The 21,930-nt window shown below is 40.2% G+C and overlaps 2 protein-coding genes across 2 annotated transcripts; both read left to right on the forward strand.

Annotated features, from left to right (window-relative positions):
* Positions 1-352: 352 nt before the first annotated feature.
* On the forward strand, positions 353-2,747 carry LOC135587620 (3-dehydrosphinganine reductase TSC10A-like). Its single transcript, XM_065079235.1, has 3 exons — positions 353-955; positions 1,336-1,483; positions 2,261-2,747. The coding sequence occupies exons 1-3, from the start codon at positions 407-409 to the stop codon at positions 2,557-2,559; spliced, it is 996 nt and encodes a 331-aa protein (XP_064935307.1). The 5' UTR covers positions 353-406; the 3' UTR covers positions 2,560-2,747.
* Positions 2,748-3,285: 538 nt separating this feature from the next.
* Positions 3,286-6,541, forward strand: LOC135587617 (pentatricopeptide repeat-containing protein OTP51, chloroplastic-like). Its single transcript, XM_065079229.1, has 2 exons — positions 3,286-4,255; positions 4,418-6,541. Exons 1-2 carry the CDS (start codon positions 3,752-3,754, stop codon positions 6,278-6,280), a joined length of 2,367 nt encoding a protein of 788 aa, XP_064935301.1. The 5' UTR covers positions 3,286-3,751; the 3' UTR covers positions 6,281-6,541.
* Positions 6,542-21,930: the final 15,389 nt, after the last annotated feature.

The raw sequence follows: 21,930 nt of genomic DNA on the forward strand, positions 1-21,930 counted from the left end.
TCTTGCTCACCGGGTGGGGTCCAACGTCCCGAGTTAGCATGACGGAGGTGTGGGTTCGTGCGGCGACCTTGTCATGGTCAGAGAGTGGCGGATGCGTCACGTTATGAAAAGAAAGCACCGTCTTGTCCTATGGATGGGTTCGAGTCGAACGATTTGATTAGGACCCATACGGCTCCTCGGTCATCTCCCATTGGTCAACCAACAACGGCTCCCCGATTCTAACTGATGGTGTGGGCGAAAATGGAACCGAGAGGAGTACAAACGATTTTGAATATTTCAACAAACATATTCGCAGTCCACTATAGTATTTATACTTATATATACATCTGTACATAGTGAGCGCCCTATTCGCCCTCGCTCTCTCCATCAGATCGGAGAGACCCAACGCCCAAGGCAAGCATTTTCGATGGCTCCGTCCCCGCTCCCTATTGCGTCTCCTCTCCTTCCCCTCTTGATGGCTCCCGTCGCCTTTGCCGCCGTCCTAGCCTTCATCGTCCGCCCACGCTCCGTGCGCATCCCCATCAAAGGCCGCCACGTCTTCATTTCCGGCGGCTCCAGCGGCATCGGCCTCGCTCTCGCCCGTCTCGCCGCCACCGAAGGCGCCCGCGTTTCCATCCTCGCCCGTAGCGCCGTCCGCCTCCAGGAAGCCCGCGACGCAATCCGCCTGGCTACCGGCGTTGACGTCGCAATATTTAGCGCCGACGTCCGGGACGCCGACGCTGTCGCGAACGCGGTTGAGGAGGCCGGGCCCGTCGACGTGCTGGTGTGCAACCACGGGGTATTCACGCCGCAGGAGCTCGAGAAGCAGGACCTCGAGGAGGTGCGGTTCATGGTGGAGATCAATCTCATGGGTATCTTCCACCTCATCAAGGCTGCACTACCCGCCATGAAACAGAGGGCCAAGGCCACGGGACTCCCTGCCTCCATCGCCATCATGTCCTCCCAGGCCGGTCAGGTACCGCCTTGAAATTGTTCGACCCTTGACCTTTCCTAAAAAACATGCTTTTTTAGGTGGCCCTTTTCCTATTATATACCAGTCGCTTTTTTCACCAATCCTACCGATATGCTAATTGCTCAATCTTTTGCCACCTCCATTCCTTGGCTGGCAGGGTTCAAAAATCCAAGTTTTGTTGAATTTGTTCACTAAACTACTTCATGTTTGATTAAGAAAGCATTCCTTCATCCGGCAGTCGGGTTCTTGAACATGCTCTCGAGAAGCCCGACTGTGACTTTATTCCCGACCAAAATGGACAAGTGCCTTTAGTTTATAGCCGTCGTGATCTCCGCATTATGAGACCTCATTGCTTATTACAAGTGGTGGCTTCCGTGTTCTAGGTGGGGGTATATGGTTACACCGCCTACTCTGCTAGTAAATTCGCACTTCGTGGCTTGGCAGAGGCTCTGCAGCATGAGGTCATCGCCCACAACATTCATGTGTCAATGATATTTCCTCCAGACACGGATACTCCAGGTTTTGCTGAAGGTAAGCAAACGTGCCTTGTGTCTCTTGTAATCTTTCTTGTACTCTTTGTTTCTTGGCTGTTAAAAGAGAGGTCTATCTAACTAACGAAACCACAAAGTCTCCTTCAATGATTTCCTGGCTTTGCTAGGTTTGAATCTGAACAACAAGGCTGGCAATCCACTTAACAAATTCGAAAGAGTATTAATTAATTGGTTTTTTGGGCCATCAAGCCTTCCCTGCACGACTTACCGGTTCCCTATGTCCTTCGTTTCTGGTCATTCCAAGCAAGGGGCTCGCTAGCTAGCTAGCTAGCTAGCTGGCTTCATCCCCTTTCTTGGTTGTAAAAGCAATCAATCCCTACTGTCAGCCGCTGTTCATCTCATAGAAAGCCTTTCCATCCTGGTGCAGAAGAAGAAAGCATGTTTGCATTTTTTGAGGTAATCTCAGTTTCAGTTTTACCTAAGTTTGATTTATAGAGAGACGTCCATGAGCAAAATTATGTTCAGATAAAAGTAGCAGCAAAATGCACGGGAAGAACAAGTTTCCAGGTTCTGCTCGAGATTTATAAACCTTTACCTGTTTGGTTTTGCTTTTCTACTGCGTATGTATGGTTTGAGCTATTTTTGGCTTTCTAGTGATCTTATGTCTTAATGCATGCACGTGCGTCGTCCTTCTGATTTAACTCATTTTACCGTCTGTTACCATCGCGACAACATCATATAGAACATACATATTTGCTCTCAATCATTTTCCTAAAGCAAACTGTCATGATCACCAACACTTTGTTGCTGAATACAGAGCACAAGAGGAGGCCGGATCTCACCAATATCATAGCAGGATCTTCGGGTGGTATGAAGGCTGATGATGTCGCTAAAAAAGCATTGAATGGCATCAAATCCTCAATGTTTATCGTTCCCTGCAACTTTGAGGGAAGTATGCTGTCTATAGCTACGGCCGGTTTGTCCCCGCAGAGCTCATTTTTCACGGCATTAGCTGAGGTGCTTGGTGCTGGATTCATGCGCTTCATGGGATTATGTTTCCAATGGAATTGGTTCAGCCTCATAGAGAAGTGGCACTCCAAAAAGAAAAACATGTAATAATGTGGTTCCTTTTTCGCAGGACAAATTTCATTTTCAGTCAGTATTATTCTACACAAATAAGCTGACTCCTTTCGAGTTGTGATGCCCATTAGAAAATGCTTTTAGGATTACATCTCATGTGTTAATCATGATCAAATCCACTTATGGATTACTGCTGGTAAAGCTATCATTCATGTTTGGTTTCAGGCTCTATCACCCATCTCGGTTGCTTCTTTACTTACTAGCTCGGTTCATGTGGCAATCCGCTCATGTTTTTGAGTTCGCTTGGTACTAGTAGAAGTTGCTGTTGGATGGGTGCCCATAACGTGTCTTATTATATTCATCCACACATGTTGGAAGCCATGATGAGGTCCAGCTGAAATATATTTCAGAAACGATGGGCTGATTCTGTAAATTTTCTGAAACGTGGCAATGGGCGTACTAAGGAGCAGGAATATCTTAAATCGAACTTGTTGGGGCTGCTGCTGCTGCTGCTGCTGCATTTGGACGATTCCAAGTTCGGGCTGTGTGCGAGTTACATTGTGCGGAAACCTCTATGTCGTGGAGTAACATCGCCTGGTGAGATATCGTGGTTGGTTGCCTTGGGGATTACTTTTCTTGGACAATCGTGGCGCCCGGAAACCGGTGTGTTCTACCGGAGATGACGTTGTCGAGGGAGACGACACGATGGTAATGCGCTTCATCGGATTGTGATTCACTTGATCTACGGCACTTGGAAGAGCAGTAGAAAGAGTCCGGCTCGCTCCAGGGAAGAAGATAAGATGAGAATAAAAGGTCACCGTTTACTCTATCACGGGTGATACGCATCTTACAAACTCGGATAAGTTCCAAGTACCCAAAATTAGTGAGGTTGCAGAAACAATATTTACTGGGCTTGGCCTTTCCATGCAACTTCTGGGGATCACCCAGCGGTTTGCAGAGACGATGAGCTTGGAACCTCCGAAATCTCTTTTTCTGATAGTGGAATGCTCAAAGGCGTCGAACAGATTGCTCGTCAGTCGCCACAGCCCAACCACCCTTAAGGAACCGGGTCAGTGATCCGGCCCAGTTATTCAGTGGTCTTCTGTTGTAAGCCTGGGCGACCGACGACGAGCCGACGCTATCAAACTCAAGAGGCCAGAGCTGTTCTTCTTCCCCCCGGACGCCACCACTCTCTCCTCCTCCTCTTCCTCCTCCTCCTCTGCCTGCAATGAACGCCTCTGTCTATTCCGCCTCCTTCGCCGTTCTCAAAAGCTCCCTCACCCTCGCCTTCCCCTCCCCTCCTCTCCGCCTCCGTCACGCCCCCTCCTCCCTTCCTGTTCGCTCCTTGCAGACGTGTTCTTCGCCCACTCTTCTCGGACCGCCTAGAAGCTCCACCCTGGCGACCGCGCAGCCGCTTCAGCAGGAGGAAGCATCGGACGAGGAGGAGTTGACGGAAACTGTGCGGCCTTCCGTGGAGCCTTTCCATGATGTGGCCGCGGAGAGGGAGATGAGGTCCTTCCCCTCCCCTGAACTCGAGGTGAAGGAGCTGGAGGAGCTCCCCGAGCAGTGGAGGCGGTCCAAGATCGCATGGCTCTGCAAGGAACTGCCTTCCTACAAGCACTCTACTTTCGTCAGAATACTCAACGCCCAGCGCAAGTGGATCACACAGGACGACGCCACGTACGTTACCATCCACTGCATGAGAATCCGGGAGAACGAAGCCAGCTTCCGGGTTAGTGGTAGCATCGATCTTCACCTTGCTCACGACGTGTTCGTTTGTATGCCTAAAGCAAATAAATCGCTTGCTTGGACTCTCTGTACTCTTTATTGTCCTCAAGAATCGATTCTGTAGATGGTCCTTCTTCCGTCTGAAACTGTTGATGGCTGCGTCCAGGTGTACAAATGGATGTCCCAGCAGCACTGGTTCCACTTCGATTTCTCTCTCGCGACAAAGCTGGCTGATTATTTGGGGAAGGACCGGAAATTCGCAAAATGCCGGGAGATCTTTGATGCTATAATTAATCAAGGTCGTGTGCCCAGCGAGTCCACTTTTCACATCTTGACGGTAGCTTATCTGAGTGCTCCCGTCGAAGGCTGCCTTGACGAGGCATGCAGTGTTTACAATAAGATGATTCAGCTGGGTGGTTACAGGCCCCGCCTTAGCTTGCATAACTCTCTCTTCCGAGCCCTCGTGAGCCGGTCCGATGGCCGGGGAAAGTACTATCTCAAACAGGCTGAGTTCATCTTCCACAATATAGTGACTTCTGAATTCGAGGTGCATCAGGATGTCTATGCAGGGTTGATCTGGCTCCATAGCTATCAAGACATTATCGACTGGGAAAGAATTGCAGATCTAAGGCAGGAGATGAAGCATGCCGGTTTCAAGGAGAGCACTGATGTGCTCATTTCCATCATGAGAGCTTGTTCCAAGGCAGGCAATGTAGAGGAAACTGAAAAGACATGGCTCATGCTTCTTGAGAGTGATTGTAGAATCCCTCCTAAAGCCTTTGTTTATCGCATGGAGGTTTATGCAAAGGTCGGGGAACCGATGAAATCGTTGGAGATATTTGAAGGGATGAAGAGGCAAAATGAACCTGTCAGTTCTGCTGCATATCTTAAGATCATTGAGGTCATGTCAAAAGCCGAGGAGACTGAAATAACAGAAACAATTTTTGATGAGTACATTGGAAGCGGAATGAAACCTGTTATGCCTGCTTTCCTCAGTTTGATGTCTATGTACTTTAATTTGCACTTGCACGACAAGTTGGAAATAGCCTTCTCACGGTGTGCCACTGGATGCTGTCCCAATCGGAGCATCTATAACCTTTACCTGGAATCCTTGGTAAGGGTTGGTTACCTTGAGAAGGCAGAGGACATATTTAATGAAATGCACACAAATGGGATGATCGGTACTAATGCTCGGTCATGTAACGCCATTTTAGACAGCTATCTTGCTTCAGGAGAGTGTGCTAAAGCTGAAAAGGTCTACGACATAATGCGCCAGAAGAAATATGAAATAGAACCCCGCTCTGTGGAAAGGCTCCAAGAAGTTCTAAGCTTGAACAGGAAGATAGTTAAGAGAAAAGTAAGCATGAAGCTTGATGAAGAACAGCGTGAGATTTTAGTTGGCTTGCTGCTAGGAGGTGTGAGAATAGAATCAGATGAGGAGCGGAGGAACCACATAATCCTTTTTGAATTCAGTGAGAACTCCAACATTCACTCGGTTCTAAGAGTGCACATTCATGAACGGTTTTATGAGTGGTTAACATTATCAAGTAGGTCTAACGATGATGATAATGAGATGCCGTACCGATTTTCCACCATTGCACATTCCTATTTTGGTTTCTTTGCCGATCAGTTCTGGCTGAAAGGACGACTGATGATTCCAAAGCTTGTTCATAGATGGCTGTCAGCACGTGTTCTGGCATATTGGTACATGTATGGAGGCTTGAGATCATCCTCAGGTGATATATTGCTCAGGCTGAAAGGTGGCAGCCGTGAAGACACCGAAAGAATCATCAGGGCATTTCAGGCAAAGTCCTTGGGATGCAGAGTCAAGAGGAAAGGAAGAGTGTTTTGGATGGGTTTTCAAGGAACCAATGCTGATATGTTCTGGGAGCTTGTAGAACCATATATTTTGGAGAGTGTTAAAAGCCTTCTGGTACCAGATGGTTGTCTCTCGGTAAACGGCAAGGAAGAAAGTCAACCTGATGACTCTGATAGCAAATTCGAGACCGATGAGCGGAGTCCCCATTGAGAAATCAATGAGATATCCAGAGATCAAATATGAAAGACTGGTAGAAATAAATGCCCAACACACTAAATGTAGATTTTGTAAAATATCCTTTCACTCTATTTAGGTTTGCAGCAAGGCCCATTACGCTATCTGAATATGAAAAGATGATAAAGCTGAATAGGAAAAGGCAAAAGCAAACCAGTTTAAGTTGATGTAAGAGTCCTCTTTGCCCGTTTGTGTGGATTCATTTACTCTTTCAAATGAAATTCTCTTTTCCCAAAATGATGTTTCCTTGTTGCCTTTAGCCGATCGTCATTTTTGCCGCAAAAGTTTCATACTGAATGTTTCCTGCTTTTACTACCATTTGCTGGCTGGTTGGTTTGTACCGCAAAGCTCGTTTTATGTTTTATTCCCTTTGGTTGGCATATCATTTTGGTGAGATTGATAGTTTATTCCCTTTGGTTGGCATATCATTTTGGTGAGATTGATAGCTTACGATCATGTAGCGTTGGTTTTACATGCACTGATCATAAACCGTAAATATTCCAATATATGCATACATGTCTTTTGAAAAAAAAATTCACTTGTATGTTGGTTCAATGCATACATACATACATATATTTTCTTATGAAAAAAAATTCAAACTGTAAAGCGGATGAGATGGTTGGAAATAAAAATTAATAAAGAAAAAACCTTGAATTGAGGCCGACAAAGAATTTGACTGGAGTTGAAAATACATATATACATTTTTTTCCTTATTCCTTCATCCATTATACATAGCAACTGTGGTCGGCTGATTGTTTTTCTCACTCTCTTCATCTGTTGTAACCCCAAGTACTTTTTTCTTCTTGTGAGTCTGTTTATGATGCGAGCGTGTGGTATATCCGTGGGCGACGGAGGACAACAATTCCGATGAGAAGTTTTAGGGGGAGAATATCGCTCTGTTGCATTCGCCCATTCGCTGACAACAAATAAAAGAAAATAGTCTTTTATTTCGCAAATGTCTTGTGTCCCCTTAAATGAGATAAATGTTTGTTAGAGTTTCACGAGCTTCATCCTGCAACATTTAAAGTTTTTAAATTTTGCCCATTGATTTTTTTTAATGACGTTTCTAGAAAATAAAGCAGATAAGTTACCTTCCGAAGAATTAATCACCAGTGAGGATTGATGATTGTTGTATTTTTTAAGTGTTATTTAAAGAGACTTTAGAAGTATATAGAGCTTCTCTACTTGATTACTAGGAAAAATAGAGTATTTGATTTCATTCGTTCTCTCAATGGTTGAAGAGAGGAAGGTTACTCGGCTTCGTTCACCTGCCTGAGATACACTTCTTATATCAAGTTGGTTACTTTATTTTGTTAGGATCGGAGCAGCACTAAGAGGGAAGGGTGAATTAGTGCAGCGGATTAAAACTTGTAAGTTTGAAACTGAATTCGTAAATATGAGGAGATTTCGTTTCGATAATAACTTGAGTAGATGAAAACCGAAAACTAGCAGTAGTGTAAATAACAATTTCAGGAAAGTAAGAACTCACACGTTCAAGGAACACGCCAATTTAAAGTGATTCGGTCAAAATGACCTACATCCACTTATGAAGCCTTCTTCGAAGAGGCTCCCAACTTCCACTAGCAAATCACTTTGAAGGGGAAAGACAAATACCTCTCTTACAACCTTTTACAAGTAGTTCACACTCTTATAAATTTTCAAAGAGAAAGAGGGAGGTGAACACTCAAGCTATTGAAAACAAAAACTTGCTAAAGGCTTTGCTAAGACTTTTATCTCAATCTCTTGCTTTCAAAGGTTGTATTCTCTGCTGAGAATTGAGGGATATTTATATGCCCCAAGAAGATTCAAATTTGGGCTCCAAATTTTGAATTCTCTTGGGTTTCCGAGGCTGACGGTGCCACCTCTTGTCTATGTCTGACACTAATAGTGTATTAGCGGTGCCACCGCCGGACCTCTCGGGTGCTGGGCGATGCCACAGCTCGGTTCTCGGGTTCTGGGCGGTGCCATCGCCTAATCTGGCGGTGCCACCGCCTACACTATTTCGGCTCACTGGTTGGGCTCCAAACTTGGACCAAACCAGTCCGAACTCGGACCCAATTGGCCCCTACTTGGATTATAGGATTAACACCTAATCCTAACCCTAATTAACATGCTAACTACAAATTTAAAGACATTTCCTAAGCTATTACAAAGTCCGCAAGTCAAGACTTCTTCCGGTGAGCTTCCGACGAACTTCCGGCGGTCTTCCGATAAACTCTCGGAAACCATTCTGCGGACTCCCGGCAAGCTCTTAGACTTCACGATTTGATCTTGGCGAGTTCCAACGAGCTTCTTCGGCAAGCTCCGATCTTTCTTAGTAAGCTCCGCGAACTTCCAACGAACCTTCCGGCGAGCTTTCGAAAAACCCTTCGGCAAGCTCCCTACTCATTCTCGGCTAGTTCCGGCAGCATTCCCAACGAATCTTCGGACTTCTGTCGAACTATCGAACTCATAATGAATCCTTCGCACTTGACTTCGACACTTTGTTTTGCTTTATGTCTTCATCGTTATCGTAGTTAATCCTATACACACAAGTCAAAACTCTACTCCGATCTAGACAATTATTACAACGCGAATTAACATTCTGTTGCCCGGCACGTCATTGGTTGGCGTTTCGTCCGATTCTTCAGCGCATCGTCCTCTCTTGCGGCTTGTTGCCCAATCGACGGTTGACCTCCGTAACCCCGATATCCTTGGTGCAATTCCGCTCTCCTTGGCCCGATGCCCGACGTCCGAAGCCTTCTACCGTCCAATATCCTGACGTGATCTCCTCTGGCGCAACGTCAATTCCCCCTGCGTCAACTGTCTAATCCTGATCGAGTAGACCTGCATCACTCAAAATGTAATTAAACATCTAAACACAATCAATTAGTTTCATCATCAAAATCCGAGATTCAATAATCTCCCCCTTTTTTATGATGACAACTAATTGATGACTAACAGAGTTAACCTTAACTCTCCGGAGTTTAACCAAACTCCCCCTATCAATATGCCATTGATAGAACACTTGGATTATCCCAAATCCAAGTAACATTCATCACATGTTATGAAAAATATTTAAACCATCATACAAATATATATAAAATATTCAATTCAATGCATGAAGTCATCAGTATACTTCTCCCCCTATGTCATCAACAAAAAGGAGAAGTAGCTCTATCTATTTTAAAAGATATACAAGTTTTGCAACATGAAGCTAGATTTTCATCACAATATATAAGCACAAAAGCATAGCAAGATTCTTAAGTTCAATCATGGCAATTCAACACTTGAATTTTTGTGCGCATTTTGCTTTTCTTTGCAAGTAACAATATTTATGATGTTTGATATAGCAAATTTCTTCATTACAATGATCGAGCTAGCAAATTCTTCATTCAAGTTTGCAAGCTAGCAATAACTTTCTCCCCCTTTGTCAATGTCAAAAAGAAGGAGAGGAACCAATGATTTAGACTTTTACATCAACTTTGCATCAATCAATATTTCAATCATCACATGATGCATACAAGATAATAATGCAAAGAAATCATTTCATGAAGGATATCAATATGAAAATTCACCAAGGATCACACGATATAATCGCAAATCATGATATCATTATGCGATACATCATGAGATGATAATTTATCATATCAATGAAAGATATCAATTGTTGAACATGATATGATAATAGTCTCAAAAATTTTAATTTATGATACATGTGATACATTGCGATACACTAAAATATTTAATACGATGCTTTTAAGGATATCAACCTATTTTTGATACAAAGCATGGCAATAGTAATTTTGTTGTAAGTTTTCTAAGTTTTGCACTTTTTGCTTCTTTCGATAGACAAGATCTTTCTTCTCTTTTTGAGAAGTGCAAGCTTGCAAGTTTTACTTCCTTAGCATGCTAGGAAGTTTACTTTCATTTTCAATGCACAAGCCAGCAAAACCTTCTCCCCCTTTATCAAAGTCAAAAAGAAAGGGAGGACTCAATGGCTAAAAATTTCAACCATTCAACAAGCTAAATATGCAAAGAATTCATGAAATATATCAATAAGGATCAATTCATGAATACCAAAGATATGATTCATGGTTCATTAAAATTCTTCTTAACAAGTTCACGATCAAGATTTATATAATTCATAATAAATCAAATTGATGTACAATCATCACATAAGGCATACAAGGCAAAGAAATCTTGTTATTTCTATATTATGAAATATATGATATCAAGGCTCATGATTCATTTGAAAAGATATAGCACAGAGAGTAACTTGAAACATTCTTATCAAGATCACATTTTAAAATATTCCAAGTATCAAGTGTTTAGAGGTAAAAAGTTCAATACATTGTATGAAAAAAAATATAATATCAAGTTTTATCATCATGCAATGTAGCAATTAAAGATGTGCAAATTTAGCATTTTTGCTTTTCTTGAGATAGCAACTGTTTGCTTCTCTACAAGCTAGCAATTTTTACGATATTCAAGTTTTACTACATACAAGCTAGCAAATTTAAAGATTTGTAAGTTAGAATATTTGCTTTTCTTTGTGATGTGCATGATAGCATTTCTTTGTAATGTTCAAGATAGCAAATTGTACATTATGCTAGCTAGCAAATTAAATATGTTCAAGAAAGCAAGCTCTTCTTCTCTTTTGAGAAGTGTCATTTTTATTTCCTTTGCAAAGTGTATGTTTCTAAATTTTACAAGATAAGCTAGCGATATTTCTCCCCCTTTGTCAATGTCAAAAAGAAGGGAAGACCCTTTGCATCAATTTCTAAATCATGACAAAGGTAAGTATCAATCTTATCATTATAAAACATGCACATTTTCAAAACTATACATTTCATTTTTCATGCATGATATAAATAAATCAATCATCATTATGAGCATATCATACATGATATTCAAGCATTAAAATTTTTAAGCATTTATCAACATGTTGATCATGATATCAAATATTCATTATTTAAAGCATTCGTGATACACATCATATGCAATACATCATGTACATCATTATCATAAGTATTGCATGCATATGTTGAATCTCGGATTTTGATGATGAAACTAATTGATTGTATTTATATGTTTAATTATATTTTGAGTGATGCAGGTCTACTCGATCAGGATTAGACAGTTAACGCAGGAGGAATTGACGTTGCGCCGGAGGAGATCACGATAGGATATTGGATGGCAGAAGGCTTCAGACATCGGGCATCGGGCCAAGAGAGAAATTGCGCCAAGGATATTGGGGTTGCGGAGGTCAATCGCCGATTGGGCAACAAGCCGCAAGAGAGGACGATGCACTGAAGAATCGGACAAAGCGCCAACCAATGACGTGCCGGGCAACAGAATGTCAATTCGCATTGTAATAATTGTCTAGATCGGAGTAGAGTTTTGGCTTGTGTGTGCAGGATTAACTACGATAACGACGAAGACATAAAGTGAAACGAAGTGTCAGAGTCAAGCGTGAAGGATTTGTTGTGAGTTCAAGAATTTGACGGAAGTTCGAAGGTTCATCGGGAATGCTGCCGGAACTAGCCGAGAATGAGTAGGGAGCTTGCCGAAGGGTTTTTCGGAAGCTCGCCGGAAGGTTCATTGGAAGTTCGCGGAGCTCACCGAGAAAGATCGGAGCTTGCCAAAGAAGCTCGTTGGAACTCGCCAAGATCAAATTGTGAACTCTAGGAGCTTGCCGGGAGTCCGCAGAATGGTTTCTGAGAGTTTATCGGAAGACCGCCGGAAGTTCGCCGGAAGAAGTCTTGACTTGTGGACTTTGTAATAGCTTAGGAAATGTCTTTAAATTTGTATTTAGCACGTTAATTAGGATTAGGATTAGGTGTTAATCCTATAACCCAAGTAGGAGCCAATTGAGCCCGAGTTCGGACTGGTTTGGGCCAAGTTTAGAGCCCAACCAGTGAGCTGAAATAGTGTAGGCGGTGGCACCGTCAGATTAGGAGGTGGCACCGCCCAGAACCCGAGAACTGAGCGGTGGCACTACTGGACTGAGTGGTGGCACCGCCCAGCACCCGAGAGGTCGGGCGGTGACACCGCCACCGACAGGCGGTGGAATCGCCAGCCTCGAGAACCCAAGATAATTCAAAATTTGGAGCCCAAATTTGAATCCTCTTGGGGCCTATAAATACCCCTCAATTCTCAGTAGAGGATACAACCTTTGAGAAGCAAGAGATTGAGATAAAAGTCTTAGCAAAGTCTTTAGCAAGTTTTTATTTTCAATAGCTTGAGTGTTCACCTGCCTCTTTCTCTTTGAAAATTTGTAAGAGTGTGAACCACTTGTAAAAGGTTGTAAGAGGGGTATTTGTCCTTCCCCTTCAAAGTGATTTGCTAGTGGAAGTTGGGAGCCTTATTGAAGAAGGCTTCGCAAGTGGATGTAGGTCATTTTGACCGAACCACTTTAAATTGATATGTTCCTTGAATGTGTGAGTATTTACTTTTCTAAAACTATTATTTACATTGCAGCAAGCTTTCGGTTTTTATCTTCTCACTTTACTTGAGCTACTTTCTCCAAGTCATTTACGAATTGAAATCTTTACGCATTTACAAAATCATTTTCAAATTTACAAGTTTTAATCTGCTGCACTAATTCACCCCCCCTATTAGTGTCACTCCGATCCTAACAATTGGTATTAGAGCCCGGTATTTCTCATTTCAGATTTATACCTGAGAGAAATGGCTCTTCATGGCTTTCAAGAGGGCTTATCGATTGTTCGTCCACCGTTGTTTAACGGATTGGACTACACTTATTGGAAAACTCGAATGAGAGTTTTCTTGATTTCTATGAATTTGGATTTATGGAATATTATTGAAAACCATTTTCAACTTCCCTCTAAACCGATGAACGAATGGTCGGATTTGGAGAAGAAGTATTTTTCTTTAAACGCAAAGGCTATGAATGCCTTATTTTGAGCTTTGGACAAAAATGAGTTCAATCGGATTTCTACGTGCGAAACGGCTTTTGATATTTGGCGAACACTTGAAATCACGCACGATGGAACTAGTAGAGTCAAAGACTCGAAAGTTAACATTTTATTGCATGATTTTGAGCTTTTTCGAATACAACCATCGAGACTATAGGCGACATGTACACCCGTTTCACGGATGTCGTCAATAATCTAAGAGTTCTTAGTAAATCTTTTTCGAATTTTGATCTCGTAAGCAAGATCTTAAGATCCCTTCTAAAAAGGTGGGATCCTAAAATAACTGCAATGCAAGAAACAAAAGATTTAAATATTTTTCCACTTGAAGAACTAATTGGTTTGTTGATGACATATGAAATGGTGCACAATGCACATGATGAACATGATGAACAAAATCACCTTCCAAAGAACAGGAAGGATTTGGAACTCTGGACAAATGAATACCACTTGAGCAATGACTCAAGTGATGAGGACAATGATGAACTTGAACTTTGAACACTAAATCTTAATAAGTTCATTAAACAAAAATCTAAAATAAACAATGAACTTGAACGGAGGAAGAGGCCAAAGAAGAGGAAGACAACCAAGGATGAATCAAGAACTTCCAAAGGTGAAATGGCGAATTGGGCTTTGACGGGCTTCGACTACAAGGTAAGTAACTCAACTCTCTTGAATTATTTTGAAATTACTTAAAGTTTTTCATGAGTGCTTAATTTAGATAGTAGGAATAGGAAATTAAAAATTATTTTTCTTTTTAGCATCTTTAAAATACTAAAAATTTGATCATGAAAAGTATATTGCTAAGGTTTCATGCATGTTATGTTTTGAAATGTTGAATGATGTATGCAACATTAGGGATGATAATTATATGATATGTGATAGTAAATAGGATTAATCAATGCATGTGTATTTTGATGATTTTATGTCATGCATGAGTTTTTGAAGTAAATGTTGATTTGAAACGCTCATTTTAGATTAACATGTTTTTGGTCTAATCGTTTTTATGACGAATTAAGATGACATTCTCATGATATATTAAGATGACATAGTGCATGTACATCTATGTATGAATTTATTGATAGTCTTTTGATGATAGATGTGATATCATGATGTGTTTGGTCTTGACGGCTTCATGATGAAACTTATGTTTCGATTTTAAATGATGATACATGTTTTCACAAAAGATTTGAATACCCTCACATGAAATTAATTGTATGAAATGGAAACAAAATTTCTATCCTATTGAGATTAATGAATTTATTTTACGAATCTTGTTAATCTCATGAAAATAAACATGATGAATATTTTGAAAATAAATGAGTGTTTCATGCATTTGGTCTTAATGATTTCTCTTGAACATACTTTTTGAAATCCTGCTTGATGATGAATATCAAGATATTAAAAGGATATTATCATGGAATCATGCTTGATGATTTGTTTTATGAAATTTACCTTTCCGTCTTAAATGTTGACACTTGTTTTATTAAAGGTAAAGGCATGCTTATAAGAAGAAAATCACATTAATAGAAATTTATAAAAATGAAATACGATCCTCTATCTTATCGACTTTTCAATAAATCTATGCTTGTCATGTACGAATTTATTGAATGTGAATTTAAGAATGATTTCGGATTTCACAAATGCTTGATTCATACTTATGACATGAGACATATTTTAAATATAAATCATGTTCAACACTTCGATCATGTTATATCTCCCTTAATTCATTTTGTTCTCCTAGATTTACTTACCAAAGAGGAGAATTTTTTGAAAATGAAATGATACAAATGAATCACTTATCGATATGTCTTTTTGAAATATCTTTTTAATATGATGTTGATAATTTGAGATGCCTGTTGGAATTCATGACATGAGATAATTGAATCCTTGACTTACTCTGGCTTGAAAATAAATGTTTAAAATCTTGCTTGATGAGTTGTTTTATAAGATTTTGCCTTTACATCTTGAACTTTCATGCTTATCTTGATTTGGCATATAATGACTAAAGCATGCTTAGATAAAAAAGAATCACTTAAAAAATTCTTTTCCCATCTAATCGAGATTAATGATTTCATGATATTTTGTGAATCTTGAAATTGATTTTGATTACTTGATTATGAATTTCAAGTTAACGATTTGATTTGAATGAGTTTTATCTAAATCATAATCTTGATCTTGCAAAATTGGAATCACAAATAATATCTTTTGGTATTCATGAATTGATACTCACAATATGAAAGTATTGGTATTCATGACTTGAATTTGATTGAAACATTGCATGCTTAAATTAATCATTCTCATATGTTTCAAAAATTCTTTAAATGCCTTATGCGATGATTGAAAATTAATTTGCTTTATGATAAATCTATGTATACCATTTTGAATCTCTTGAAAGTAATGTTGAGATTTTGATGAATTTGATGATTTGAATTTGAATGAGTTTATATTCAAATTATGATCTTGACTTCCTGGATTTACTACTTGAGATTTTTTTTCATAATCTCTTCTTTGTACACCTACAATGTTTGTTATTTATAAAAAGAAGAGATTTGATAAAATGAATCATTGTTGACTTAATGTTCGGTATCATGAATACTTTATTATCATACATGAAAATAGTGATAAATATTTTAAAAATAAATGTTTGTATCATGTTAGATGATTTTACATTTTGTGCATGATGAGTTATAGTGATGATTGAAACAATGATTGAAATGATATGAATGATGATTTGGAATTATGTATATAATGATAAGTTTATATGTTTTGAAAATATATATGATGATTTGGTATTATGCATGCAATAATAATGCATGCAATGATGAAATATTCATGATAAAATTATTATTTTGATATTCATGACTTGAATCTTCCTTTCTTTTTGCTAATGACAAAGGGAGAGAAAGAGTTGCTAATGTGCTATCTTGAATTGATATAAAGGGTCATCTCAAAGAGAAATTAGCTACCTTGCACAAGTCAAGAAAATAGAAAAACTTGCTTACTTTTCTTGCACATCTAAAGAAAAGATACAAATGTAACACTTACCAAATTGTTTGCTTGCCTCATGTAAAACATGGTCCCTTGCTAGTTTGATATTTTGCTAAGAAAGCAAAAATGACACTTCTCAAAAGAGAAGAAAGAGCTTGCTTTCTTGAACATCTTTAATTTGCTAGCTAGCATGATGTATAATTTGCTATCTTGAACATTACAAAGAAATACTATCATGCACATTGCAAAGAAAAGAAAATATGCCAACTTGCACATCTTTAAATTTGCTAGCTTGTATGTAGTAAAACTTGCATATCGTAAAAATTGCTAGCTTGTAGAGAAGCAAACAGTTGCTATCTTAAGAAAAGCAAAAATGCTAAACTTGTAAATCTTTAATTGCTACATTGCATGATGATAAAACTTGATATTATATTGAACTTTTTATCTCTAAACACTTGATACTTGGAATATTTTAAAATGTGATCTTGATAAGAATGTTTCAAGTTGCTCTTTGTGCTATATCTTTTCAAATGAATCATGAGCCTTGATATCATATATTTCATAATATAGAAATAACAAGATTTCTTTGCCTTGTATGCCTTATGTGATGATTGTACATCAATTTGCTTTATTATGAATTATATGAATCTTGATCGTGAACTTGTTAAGAAGAATTTTAATGAACCATGAATCATATCTTTGGTATTCATGAATTGATCCTTATTGATAGATTTTATGAATTTTTTGCATATTTAACTTGTTGAATGGTTGAAATTTTTAGCCATTGAGTCCTCCCTTTCTTTTTGACTTTGATAAAGGGGGAGAAGGTTTTGCTAGCTTGTGCATTGAAAATGAAAGTAAACTTCCTAGCATACTAAGGAAGTAAAACTTGCAAGCTTGCACTTCTCAAAAAGAGAAGAAAGATCTTGCCTATCGAAAGAAGCACAAAGTACGAAACTTAGAAAACTTGCAACAAAATTGCTCTTGCCATGCTTTGTATCAAAAATAGGTTGATATCCTTAAAAGCATCGCATTAAATTTTTTAGTGTATCACAATGTATCACATGTATCACAAATTGAAAATTTTGAGACTATTATCATATCATGTTTAACAATTGATATCTTTCATTGATATGATAAATTATCATCTCATGATGTATCGCATAATGATATCATAATTTGCGATTGTATCATGTGATCCTTGGTGAATTTTCACATTGATATCCTTCATGAAATGATTTCTTTGCATTATTATCTTGTATGCATCATGTGATGATTGAAATATTGATTGATGCAAAGTTGATGTAAAAGTCTAAATTATTGGTTCCTCTCCTTCTTTTTGACATTGACAAAGGGGGAGAAAGTTATTGCTAGCTTACACACTTGAATGAAGAATTTGCTAGCTCGATAATTGTAATGAAAAAATTTGCTATATCAAACATCATAAATATTGTTACTTGCAAAGAAAAGCAAAGTGCAATCTTGCACAAAAATTCAAGTGTTGAATTACCATGATTGAACTTAAGAATCTTGCTATGCTTTCATACTCATATGTTGTGATGAAAATCTAGCTTCATGTTGCAAAAATTTGCATATCTTTTAAAATAGCTAGAGCTACTTCTCCTTTTTGTTGATGACATAAGGGGGAGAAGTACATTGATGACTTCATGCATTGAATTGAATATTTTATATATATTTGCATGATGGTTTAAATATTTTTCATAACATATGATGGATGTTACTTGGATTTGGGATAATCCAAGTGTTCTATAAGTGGCATATTGATAGGGGGAGTTTGGTTAAACTCCGGGGAGATAAGGTTAACTCCGTTAGTCATCAATTAGTTATCATCATCAAAAAGGGGGAGATTGTTGAATCTCGGATTTTGATGATGAAACTAATTGATTGTGTTTAGATGTTTAATTGTATTTTGAGTGATGCAGGTCTGCTCGATCAGGATTAGACAGTTAACACAGGAGGAATTGACGTTGCGCCGGAGGAGATCACGATAGGATATTGGATGGCAGAAGGCTTCGGACATCGGGCATCGGGCCAAGAGCGGAATTGCGCCAAGGATATCAGGGTTACGGAGGTCAACCACCGATTGGGCAACAAGCTGTAAGAGACGACGATGCGCAGAAGAATCGGATGAAGCGCCAACCAATGATGTGCCGGGTAACAGAATGTCAATTCGCGTTGTAATAATTGTTTAGATCGGAGTAGAGTTTTGGCTTGTGTGTGCAGGATTAACTACGATAACGACGAAGACATAAAGCAAAACGAAGTGTCGGAGTCAAGCGCGAAGGATTTGTTGCGAGTTCGAGAGTTCGACGGAAGTCTGAAGGTTCGTCGGGAATGCTACCGGAACTAGCCGAGAATGAGTAGAGAGCTTGTCGAAGGGTTTTTTGGAAGCTCGCCGGAAGGTTCATTGGAAGTTCGCGGAGCTCGCCGAGAAAGATCGGAGCTTGTCGAAGAAGCTCATTGGAACTCGCCAAGATCAAATCGTGAAGTCTAGGAGCTTGCCGGGAGTTCGCAGAATGGTTTCCAAGAGTTATCGGAAGACCGCCGGAAGTTCGCCGGAAGCTCGCCGGAAGAAGTCTTGACTTGTGGACTTTGTAATAGCTTAGGAAATGTTTTAAATTCGTATTTAGCACGTTAATTAGGGTTAGGATTGTTGGGAAATCTTGGGGGCGACATCACATGCGCAGCGGAAGAACAAGAAAACAAAATCTCCGATTCCCAAAAAGATGTTCGTCGTCGTGCGAAGATTGGAGCGCGAAATCCGCAAAACTCAAAACTGCGTATAGAGTAGATTGTGTTACCTAGGGAGATCGTATATCCTTGTTTCCTTGCAGATCCTTAGGAGAGGGTGAAGGAGGTCAAGCGTCCTCCTCTCTAGCGGTGATCCACACAGCAGGGTTACGACGACGCTCCTCAAAACTCCAGGCCTGCTCTGAGGTGGAGAGGGAGAGGAGAATAGGAAAGGCAAGCAAAGACTCTAGCCTATGAGGCTCTGAATCCCTCCTATTTATAGAGGTCCCCTGTCAAACCCTAATGGGTCCTCCCCTAGTGGGTATTAGATCTGCATCCAATAAGACAAGGACTCCGTCGGATATCTCATATCCGAACCTCTACTCATCGCAATGCCTACCATATGTGTGTGACCCTCTAGGCCCAATATCGAGCTGGCCGTGAGTCATACCTGTCAGAACTCCTTCTAACTCAGTGAATTATTATCTCTGTAATAATTCACTCGACTCATCGACTACGGACGTACTAGGCCACTACGTCGTAGTCCCCAAACGATACAGGGGAATCCAATCCATTGGACCTGTCTATCCTCAGTTACCGTGTACCTATAGTCCCTCATCCATCTAATATCCCAGAGACCGTATATCGAGCATGGTGCTGTCAGACCCATACGGTTTCTACTCGAGTCTCGCTCTAATCAGATTCTTCCAGAGAACTCTTTCTCTCTCAACCCGAATGACCTTGGCCAGGGATTTGTTTGAGCGAGAATACATGGGATATTCCTCTTATGACGCCGAGAGTGGATGATCCTCTATCGACACTCAATAGCACTCGTAAGGTCAACTATCACTCCCAATGACCAGTTGTACTAGATCTGGGATAGCCAAACCTATAAGTCTGGTATCAAAAAGTGGAGCACTCATACAGGACATCCTTGGTGTCTCAAGTCTAAGGACCAGATACACCACTAGGACTACGGAATCATTGTCTGACAATAAGGCATCATCAACCATCCAGCATTCCGTAAGCGGATCAATCAGTGAACTCATTCTCCAATGAGCACCTGTACTGTATCCCTAGTGTTCCTACATGAGCAGCTATGAGACTAGCTACATCCATCATATGGACGGGTATACAGCACACCAGTCTATCCGGTTATCACGATGTCCCTCTCGAGTAACCTATGACCGGGATTATTTAGGATATGTGTTTAAAGATGAATCGATCTCATTATCGTGATCTCATCACGATCTGATTCCCATTGCACAAATCCAAGGACATCACAATATATATATATGCATTTATGCAATAGTTATAAAGTGATATACGCCAAAATATAATAAGCAAAAAGATTCTGTATCAAGTCACACGTGCCATCACTCACATGATTGGCTTGCTGGGCACCTATGACTAGCAATCTCCCACTTGGCCTAAAGCCAATCACCTATGTGTCTGATCCCCATCAGACCCCTGTGACGCTCAAAGACAATCTGAGACAACGGCTTTGTCAGTAGATCTGCAATGTTATCTTCGGATGGAACTCTTTCCACTACTACATCTCCTCGGGTTACGATCTCTCTGATAAGCTGGAACCTCCTCAGAACACTTCTGATGAGACTCAGGTTCCCTTATTTGAGTAATCACCCCATAGTTGTCGCAATATAAGGAAGTTGACTTCTCGCTATCCGGAACGACTCCCAAATCTATGATAAACATCTTCAACCAGACTCCCTCCTTTGCTGCATCTGATGCAGCAATGTACTTCGCCTTTATGGTCGAGTCAGTAGTGGTATCTTGCTTGGAACTCTTCCAACACACTGCTCCTCCATTCAAGGTGTACACATACCCTGAATTCGACTTGCTATCATCGACATCAGACTGAAAACTTGAGTCAGTGTAGCCTTCAACCTTAAGGCTATTACCTCCATATACTAGTAAAAGATCCTTAGTCCTTCTCAAGTACTTAAGGATACACTTTACTACTTTCCAGTACTCCAAGCCTGGATCCGCTTGATACCTGCTCGTGACACTCAGAGCATGCACTATATCAGGCCTAGTACATAGCATGGCATACATGATAGACCCTATTGCTAAGGCATAAGGTATCATATTCATGTTCACCCTTTCTTCTGGAGTCTTTGGGGACATACTCGTAGAAAGCGATATCCCATGTCTCATCGGTATGAGACCTCTCTTGGAATTTTCCATGCCAAACCTTTTGATAATGGTTTCTATGTACCTGGACTGGGACAAGCCAAGCATCCTCTTGGATCTATCTCTATAGATTTTAATCCCCAAGATTTAGGATGCTTCCCCTAAGTCCTTCATGGAGAAGTGTCGAGATAACCAAGCCTTTACTGTGGATAGCATTCCTACGTCGTTCCCAATAATGAGGATGTCATCCACATATAACACCAAAAAGGTGATAGCGCTCTCACTTACCTTCCTGTACACACAAGGCTCATCTTCGTTCTTAACGAAGTCATAAGATCTGATTGTCTCATCAAATCTTATGTTCCAACTTCAGGAAGCTTGCTTTAGTCCATAAATGGATCTAAGCAACCTACACACCTTATTTGGGCAGTTCTTGGACACGAATCCCTTAGGTTGCATCATATACATCTCCTCCTTGAGGTTCCCATTGAGGAATGCGGTTTTCACATCCATCTGCCAGATCTCATAATCATAGTGTGCTGCAATAGCCAATAGAATTCTGATGGATTTTAGCATTGCTACGGGTGAGAAGGTTTCGTCGTAGTCAACACCTTGCATTTGACGATACCCCTTAGCCACTAACCTTGCTTTATAGGTCTCTACCTTTCTATCTACTCCGATCTTTTTCTTAAAGATCCACTTGCAACCGATGGGTACAATACCTTCGGGCGCATCAACTAGGTTCCAAACCTTATTGGAGTATATAGAATCCATCTCAAAATTCATGGCTTCTTGCCACTTCCTGGAGTCTAT

This window comes from Musa acuminata, chromosome BXJ1-8 (genome assembly GCF_036884655.1).
Source record: "Musa acuminata AAA Group cultivar baxijiao chromosome BXJ1-8, Cavendish_Baxijiao_AAA, whole genome shotgun sequence".
In the NCBI taxonomy this organism is placed as follows: domain Eukaryota; kingdom Viridiplantae; phylum Streptophyta; class Magnoliopsida; order Zingiberales; family Musaceae; genus Musa; species Musa acuminata.